Raw genomic sequence first — 9256 nt, 5'->3', positions numbered from 1 at the left:
TTTGCGTCTGATTTGCGTGGTGGTAGGGGTTGCTGGATGCCTCTGCAGGGAGAGCTGAGATCAATGAACACAAGCTTCAGTTAGCCTCCGCCGCCGCCACTGCCGTTTCCAGCGTGTTCCGCTGCCTCGTTCCTCCGCCTCTGTTACCTTTTCGTTTCCTGTCCGGTTTGAGATGTAGCTAGTGCCCTCTGGTGGATAAAACATCAAGACGAAACAGTAACCTGGCAACACTACAGAGCCCGGCAACATGCTTTTGGTGACAGTGTTGTTAAAGTTACTATTTTTTTTATTTGTTAAGGATGTTTTGTGAAGTAGCCCTTTGCAGGAGGAAGTGGGTTCACCCCTCTCTTCTTCTGGGCTTTGCATTTCAGTCACATCTTCACTGTAAAGAGCAGTCCTCTGGAGGGCACATTAAGATTCTGTCCTCGGAGCATCACTTGGCATTTTCACTTGTTTTGATGAGTGTTGGCAAGTCCCCAAGTTCCACTGGAACCAGCTTTTCTGTCAGTCCTGTCTGTCTGCTGTGCATCTGGGCCGAGCAGGTGTGTGTGTGTGTCTGTGTGTGTGTGTGTCTGTATGTATGTCTGTGTGGGCGTACGTACGTGCATGCATTCGTGTGTGTGCGCATGCATGTTATTGACAGCAGCCAACCCGCTGAAATGCTACATGCTCTGAATAGAGAGAAAGCCAGCCCGCTTCAACTGCCCCACAACATTCCACGAGAGATGATAGATACGCCATCAGGGAAATCATATCAGAGAAGGCGCAGAGGGAATGAAAGGTGAGGTAGGATGGAGAGCTCTAGTAACAAGAAAACAGCTCAATCACTGACGGTGAGATCTCATTATGTTAGACTGGAGGCTGCTGCCAAGACCCAGGGCTGAGGGGCGTGGAGGGGCCCAGGGTGATTACCCAATCAGGGAACACCGTTTGACTGATTCTTGACAGGTTTTTTGCGTGTCGATAGGACTGAACTTGTGTGTGAACATGTGGTGGTGTGCGTGTGTTGTGTGTGTGTGTGTGTAAAATGAAGCTGAGGATAATGATGATAGACGTGTGTGAACAGGGAATGATCTGGTTAGGTGGGGTTAGAGGCGTGAGACTATCACTCTCTCGCCTCTCTGCTAGGCTTATGTTCGCCGTTCTACGTCCCCAAAAGGTGTGAAAAACATCAATTAACTGTGAATACAAAAGCAGTCTCGTTCTCTTGACGCCGGGCAACTCGTATTCCAACCATTTCCTCTCTGGGGTGTGTTCCATTCCACCCCCCTCTCATCCCCCAGGGTCCTCCGTCATCTCCTTCTCCTTCGACGTGGGGAACGGGCCGGTGGAGCTGAGCGTGCGCTCGCCCGCGGCGCTCAACGACGACCAGTGGCACCGCGTGGTCGCCGAGCGCAACTTGAAGGAGGCGGCGCTGCAGCTGGACGGGCAGCACAGGGAGGTCCGGTCTGCCCCCACCCAGGGCCACACCCGCCTGGAGCTGTACAGCCAGCTCTATGTCGGTAAGGCCCCCGGTGCCAGACGACAGACAGACACTGGTATTCATTGAGAAGAAAACAACATTTCCGGTTGTGCATTTCCGGTTCGGAGACGGGTACGGGAGGCTAACTACCGACCGCTCGCGTCGACCGTTGTGTTCCAGGTGCTTCCGGCGGCCAGAGAGGCTTCCTGGGTTGCATCAGGGCTCTGAAGATGAACGGGGTGACCCTTGACCTTGAAGAGAGGGCCAAGGTCACGCCGGGGGTCAAGCCTGGCTGCCAGGGTCACTGCACCAGCTACGGGATGCACTGTCGCAACGGGGGCAAGTGTCTGGAGAAGTACAACGGCTACTCCTGTGACTGCACGCTGACTGCCTACGACGGACCCTTCTGCACTGAGGGTGAGTCAGGGACATCCTGGTTATCCAAGTGAAGCACCTGTCTGGTAAACAACTGATCACTGCAGCTGTTATCTCAAGTAGCCTGAAGTAACTACAAAAGTATTCAGCTCAGATAAGAGTTATGAGTTATCGACGAGATGGTAATGTGTGTGTGTGTGTGTGAGACAGATGTGGGGGGCTACTTCGAGACAGGAACCCTAGTGCGGTACGACTTCCTGCCGGAGGCGCAATTTCCTGTGGCTCGGGAGATGAAGAGCCTATCAGGGAACCTTCCCACAGAAGCCAACCTGACTCATGAAGAGCTGGTGTTCAGCTTCAGCACCTCCAACACCCCCAGCATCCTGGTCTACATCAGCTCCCGGACACAGGACTACCTGGCCGTGGTGCTGCGACATAACGGTAACCTTTAACCCTTGACCTCCAGCCCCTGACCCCTAATCCTCCAAAACATAACCCCTAGCTTCCTGGTCAGCGCCCAGACGCAGGACTACCCTAGCGGTGGATCTATCACACAACAGCAACCTTTAAGACTATGACCCCTGACCTCTAACCCATTCCTGGGTTATCCACCAGGTAGATTTAGTCATGTCGAGGGCTGCTCACCTGAGCCCCTATAGAGGATGCTGTGTGATGCGTTGATGTCTCCCAGGTACACTGCAGATACGCTACAGCCTGGGAGGTCTGAAGGAGGCCTTCGTCATCGACCTGGACCAGCGCAACATGGCCAACGGGCAGCCTCACCACGTGAACCTCTCCAGGGAGCTGAGGAACATACGGCTGCAGGTACAACACTGTCCACAACACATTACGGCACTAGGGGGTCCAGCATTCTCCACAACACCAAACACCGACACGTCACAACACTAGGGGTCCAGCATTCTCCACAACACGTCACAACACTAGGGGTCCAGCATTCTCCACAACACCAAACACCAACACTTAACAACATTTAGTCATTTAGCAGACGCTTTTATCCAGAGCGACTTACAGTAAGTACAGGGAAATTCTCCCCAAGGCAAGTGGGGTGAAGTGCCTTGCCCAAGGACACAACGTCATTTGGCACGGCCGGGAATCGACCTGGCAACTTTCAGATTACTAGTCCGATTCCCTAACCGCTCAGCCACCTGACTCCCCAGCAACAACACTAGGGGTTCATCATTCTCCACAACACCAAACACCAACACATCACAACATTAGGGGTCCAGCATTCTCCACAACACCAAAACAACACTACAGGTACAACTTCTGCTTTTATTGCATCTTTGTGCATTCTTTATTTATTTAACCATTTGTACTCAAACCTGCTGTTTTACCCCTAATTATTCCTCCTCAGAATAAGATCCAAGTTTTAACTTAACATATACACCAACACATCACTGCGGTAAAGCTCTTTCTGGGTTACTATAGATGCCATATCAAACTCTTCCTGGGACGGGGTTTGGAGCCACCCCCTGGTGTGAGCAGTACTGGAGAGCCAGGCCTCATTAGAGCTTTTCTACTGCAGCAGAGCAGTGAGACACAGAGGAGGCAGGAATGCTCATGTAAACACGTATTTCAGAGGATATATAATTGGCTTGTGTATCATTGTTCCACAGCACGGCCTAGGATACGGGAGAGCATGCCATTAGTCAGCACAATCACTTGAGCAGCCACTGGAACCAATGATGCACTTCTCAGTGTCGCCACTGGAGGGCGGTGCGCTCCTGTGTTTGCCGCAGGGGGGTTTCTGGAAAAAAGGGAGTCTTATTCTCTCGTTGTCATGATAACCTGTGTTCTGTGTTGATCCTCTAGTTGGACCACTACCCTGCTGTCTCATACACCCTTCCGGAATCTTCCGACGCTCAGTTCAACCTGGTCAAGACCATCTTCCTGGGCAAAGTGTTTGGTGAGGCAGACCCCTTCCAACTGTTTTCTCTGTGTTGGTTCCAGTCCAGGGGAATCTGTTTTTCTAATTAATGTTCAGTCGAGACAAAGGGGATTGTTTTAGAGGGTGTTGGTGAGAGTGAGGCACTGACTCCGAACAGAATCGGCCCATTGTGTTGGCCTTATGACTCCCTAGGGTGATTTTGCTGCACTCTGTGAATAAATTATCAAACCGATATGTGACATCATGCCTAGGAGGCTTGAAGAGGCTGGGCCGCGTCCCAATACTGCCCGCTTACCCCCTTCTCTCTCCTGCATGATCGTGAGGATAGGACGGTAAGAAACAGCACGAGCCCCGCCCACTCCTTTAACTCCTCAGTGGACAGAGAAGGAAAGGAGACAGGGAAGTGAGGCGTTCTATGAAAGCAGACAGTCTGTTCCAGATCCTGGAGTTTTGTCCAGGGTTTTCTCAGAGCTCTGCCCTGCTTTGCCAGAGGAGGGAATTACCTTGCTTGCTGGACTGTGACAGTGGTGTCTGTGCTTTCCTAATGCTGTAGAGAGAGACAGAAAGAGAGTCGTGGAGGATGGTGTACTAATGCAGACAGAGACCGTGGCATTATAACAGACAGGGACAGACAGACAGACAGACCGATAGGGAGAGCGAGAGAGAGAGGGAGAGAGAGAGAGAGAGAGAGAGAGACGGACGGACGGACGGACAGTCAGACGGGGAGAGACAGACAGGGAGAGACAGACAGAGGACGGTCAGTTGGACAGTACCAGAAGGACCTGTTCAGTTGTGGTTAGATCTTTCTGAAACAATACTGCGTTCAAGAAGATCTTCTCATCCGCCCAGACAGGTAACGCTCTGCTCTGATCTGCTGTTGTTTGTTTGTTTGTTTGCTGTTGTGCCTCGTCACTCAGAAGTGATGTGGGACTATTTTAGTGTGTGCACACTTCGAAACAAAAGATTGGCTTTATGATTAGTATGGTTGTGGAGTAATCAAAACATAATCTGAGTGTTAGATTACTATCTAGGTGTGTTTTTTTCAAATTATAACATTTTCGCGTCGAACGCACAGCAGAATTGATCAATTCCAGTTAAAACAACGACAAAGAGATTCTCAGTCACACAGACGCTTTAGACATGAAGTACTTCATCGCTGAGTCTGCCTGTCTTTTCCCACGGCCTGCCACAGAGACTGGCCAGATCGACCCCATCCTGATCGAGAGGTATAACACGCCAGGCTTCGTGGGCTGCCTGTCCAGGGTCCAGTTCAACAACATCGCCCCCCTCAAGGCTGCGCTGCGGTCCGGCACCATCGTCGCCCCGGTAACGACCCAGGGCATTCTGGTCCAGTCCAACTGCGGTGCCTCGCCCCTCACCATCTCCCCCATGGCCTCTGCCAACGACCCTTGGCACCTGGACTCGGGTAGGGATTGATGTTTTTGAATCTCTGTTCTGGTCAATTCATCCTAGTCCGTGGCCTTTCCTGTCTCTTTTCTGACTAAATATAGCTTTAATAAACGAGGAAGTTGGGTTTTCATATGTGACCGAAATAGAGGCTGAATAACTGGTTGCTTATTACCAAGGGTTTTCACTGAAGCTGTTTTGAGTCAGTGCTCAGTTTGGTGGAAGAGATCTTGGATCATGTGACCTGCATGTAATTCATCTCCACGGTGACAGATCATGGTGTGATCATCCCTCTGTGAGGGGCATCTGTGATCCCTGGCCCACTGTGTGTGTGTGTGTGATCATGTGTGTGTCTGGGCCCATTGCCACAATGCTTTCTACAGAGTCCCGTCACATGTAACGTTGTAGATTAGAGTACCCACAGAAAGAGCAGCTGAAAAGAGGAGCAGCCTTTCTCTCTGGGCTCCCAGACCTCCACCTCCTCCCACCTCCACCTCCTCCCACCTCCACCTCCTCCACCTCCTCCCACCTCCACCTCCTCCCACCTCCACCTCCTCCCACCTCCACCTCCTCCCACCTCCACCTCCACCTCCTCCCACCTCCACCTCCTCCCACCTCCACCTCCTCCCACCTCCACCTCCTCCCACCTCCACCTCCTCCCACCTCCACCTCCTCCCACCTCCACCTCCTCCACCTCCTCCCTACACACAGTGCACAGACTGGCGGGCTAAATATACCAGCCTCCCCTGTGGGCTGACAGCATTACTCAGATACTAGCAGCATTCTTTCTTTACAAAGCGCCCTCTTTGACGTCTCCCACAGACGTGTGGGAAGAGAAGTGTGTTGCTGAGGTGTGTGTTTCAGGCTGTGTCTGTGTGTCCCTGTGGTCCTAGCTGGTGCTGTGTTCCCATTCAACGAGGAGAGGGTCAGTCGGGATGGAGTTGACCGAAATTCTGCCATCATTGGAGGTGAGCACCTCCGTCAGTAGCAAGGGGTATAAATACTACTGTCAAGTTTCCTCCACAGCCCGGTGCACAAGCATCAGTGTTGAGCTGTCATTTCTTTTTTTGTATTACCCAACATACAATACTTGATGACAGTGATGATAATATATCCTTCCAAGTTATCCACGTGACTGATGTCTGTTGTCTGAACCCCCCCTAACTGTCACCTAGGAATCATCGCCGTGGTGATCTTTAGCATCCTGTGCACCCTGGTGTTCCTGATTCGCCACATGTTCCGTCACAAGGGCTCCTATCACACCAACGAGGCCAAAGGGGCGGAGTCGGCAGACTGCGCCGACGCGGCCATCATCGTCAATGACCCCGCCTTCACAGAAACCATTGACGAGAACAAGAAGGAGTGGTTCATCTAAAGACTACATTTCCCATGTTCCTGTTGGGCAGAGTGGTGCCTGTGGCCCATAGTTGTGTGCGGGTGAAGCTCTGGAGATGGATTATGGGAATGTGAGTCCAGGGTGCCATAGGGAGGAGTCCCCTCTACGACTACAGTGGATGTGTGTGCTACCTAGGCTTGTCTTTATTGTATTTCAGTTCGATTGAGGAGACGTAGGTATATCCACGTTATCAGTATTTCACATTCAGAACTATGTACTTTCGCAAAAAGCATCTGTTGGACTGAGAATCGAAACAAACAATTGTTACACTTTTATTTTTGCATCGATTATGGTTGATAATAAGCTTTGATTGTACAGACTTTATGCCTGCATTTATAAGGTCGAGCACATACTGTACACAAACGTCTTAATATATTTTGCTGTCAAAACAGTATGTCTCTTAATTTCTTGAAACACTCAAGAAAGAGTTGCCCTCCCCATGTATAGAACTAACGTTTATGTCCTTGACATTGACATTTGATTGTAATGTATTGTATTGTATTTATCTATTTATTTGATTGCACTGCAATCACCATTGTGTGTAGACTTCAACGGCATGATAGCAAATGAGTATGGCATATTTTCACGAGACCATTTCAATCCGCACTCTATATTTCAATTACTCTAACTCACGCATGTGTCTTTTAACTTGAAGGTTGTTTTTTGTTATTTTTGTGCCAAAGCATTCAGTGTGCTTTAAAGTATCTATTATCCTCCATTTTGATGGTTGATCTCAAACAGATTTTATGTTCTGACGTGATACGTTTCCTGTGAGCATAGCACTCTTTATATGAAATGAACCTGACGTTCAGTTTTAGACAACACTTACGATATGTCTGAGTCTGACTACACAACCCTGTGACATCTGAGGGGGCGGCTTTGAGATCGTAATGCGGGAAGCATTTAATTTGTAGACATGACAATATCTGGCTCAATCCAATGTGCCTTCAGGATTCAGTCACTTCAAGCCTTCGATTAAGAATTGTTTTTGAAATAATCACAATATCTTATTCAACGGTATTTCCTCCATGTTTGAGACAATAGTCACCTCAAGATTACTTAACTATCCATTGACAAATTGTGTATCAACAAAGATGATATGTTTTGTAGATAGGCCGCAGCTCTAAGCCTATCCATAAATTCTTGTTTACTTAATTTAGTACCAAAACAGACACTTTTATTGATTGACAGTGTGCTCCAAGGTTTAGTATATGACATGGCTTGAGTTCAGCTGTTTCCATGTCATTCTGGTTCAGAGGGCCGTGATACTCCACAGCCACACTACACATGATCCACTCATCTCCCTGTTGCCTAATAGATATGCCTTTCGTAATTATCAATGTGTACATCTTTTGGGGTATATTTGTCAATACTTATTTTTGTTTCTTTTGTATTGTAAGAATGTATACAGGATGACTCAAGTGTTCAGATGTGGTCGGGGTGTTATAGTAACAAACAGATAACACAGCAGCTTCTGAATTTGGATTAGTTTCCTGACTGATTGTAAAATGAATTAGGCCACTACCTTCACAAACCATGAACTCCTTATGAAAAGCTTCAAACAGGAAATTCCATAATTACACAGTCGTCTGTGTGCATCAGAAGAGTGGAAATGTTGAAACCTCTTCAAATACTTTTCATATTTGACCAAAGTCAAATGTAATACTATTCAACAGTCCTTACCCACTGAAAGCAACATTTAGAGGAATGTGCTGATAACAGGCTCTAACTTGTTTGCATACTGTTTTACTTCTATAACATGTACTGTATTCATTGCCAATCAATGTAATTAAAAGCACTGTCAGTGGCTTCACTAGAACATGGTTTATTGTTGTGAGAGAGTAGCAAATCCCCTGATAGTAACTCTGTTGCTAGTTGTGCTAATTTGATTTTGGTAGTCACATACAGTACTGTGTTTTCCCTTGATATGAAATGCAAGAAAAGCCCATTTGAATCTCAAAGGCAATACCTTTATATTTTATCAGACAGTTTTCATTTTAAGGAACAATAGCAGTCATAGGAGAGCAAGTTTACTGCAGAACAATGATTTATTACAAAGCATGAGTACATACTGCACTAAAAGCTATCACACCCTGCACAGCACACTGTAGTATAATATAGCATAATATAATATCATGTATCACAATGTAACATACAATTAAGGAGAAAAACATGTTTGATTTCTGCTGGATTATCTGTGTATGTCTGATAGTTAACAATCTTTACCAAGGAATGGTTGGCATCAGAGTTTACAGCACACTGCTTGACCACCATTCACGTCCCCATTTACAGCATGAAATGTAAACGAAACAACCAACACCATGTTTCAGTACATGAATCTATTTTACATGAATTCTTTTGACATATTTTGTACATTTCTTACTTGAAGGATTGTCTACAAAAATCCTTTTTATCAGATGTTTCAATTATATTCATTGCATTTCGAAATCTGTGTAAAGAACATATCTAGTTGAAAGTGTCTTTTGAAGAGGCTGAAAATCATGTTTCCAAAAATCATTGAAATACATATTGTGTTATTTTAGTTAAATATGTCAGACCTGGGTCTGCGTATGTAATGTGATTTTGTCTTAATATAAAACATTAAAGAACCATTGCCCTACAACGCGTGCAGCTAGTTCATCTATAGTCCTTCCTCATACAGCAGAGCAGCATAAAAAGTTATTATGAATCGTTTTCGTGTATCCGG

The 9256-nt window shown here is 47.3% G+C and overlaps 1 protein-coding gene across 1 annotated transcript in view; it reads left to right on the top strand.

Annotated features, from left to right (window-relative positions):
- The window catches only part of cntnap2b (contactin associated protein 2b), a 33429-nt gene extending 24432 nt beyond the window's left edge, over nucleotides 1-8997 (top strand). The window contains exons 18-25 of the mRNA XM_067252520.1: nucleotides 1284-1502; nucleotides 1643-1879; nucleotides 2048-2278; nucleotides 2529-2662; nucleotides 3671-3764; nucleotides 4939-5172; nucleotides 6047-6121; nucleotides 6329-8997. Coding sequence (XP_067108621.1) covers nucleotides 1284-1502; nucleotides 1643-1879; nucleotides 2048-2278; nucleotides 2529-2662; nucleotides 3671-3764; nucleotides 4939-5172; nucleotides 6047-6121; nucleotides 6329-6528 — 1424 coding nt within the window. The 3' untranslated portion in view covers nucleotides 6529-8997. The remainder of the gene's footprint in view (nucleotides 1-1283; nucleotides 1503-1642; nucleotides 1880-2047; nucleotides 2279-2528; nucleotides 2663-3670; nucleotides 3765-4938; nucleotides 5173-6046; nucleotides 6122-6328) is intronic.
- The last annotated feature ends 259 nt before the right edge of the window (nucleotides 8998-9256 follow it).

The sequence above is a fragment of the Osmerus mordax genome, chromosome 16, assembly GCF_038355195.1.
Source record: "Osmerus mordax isolate fOsmMor3 chromosome 16, fOsmMor3.pri, whole genome shotgun sequence".
Classification (NCBI taxonomy): Eukaryota; Metazoa; Chordata; class Actinopteri; order Osmeriformes; family Osmeridae; genus Osmerus; species Osmerus mordax.
This window is presented reverse-complemented; position numbering and strand designations above follow the sequence as displayed.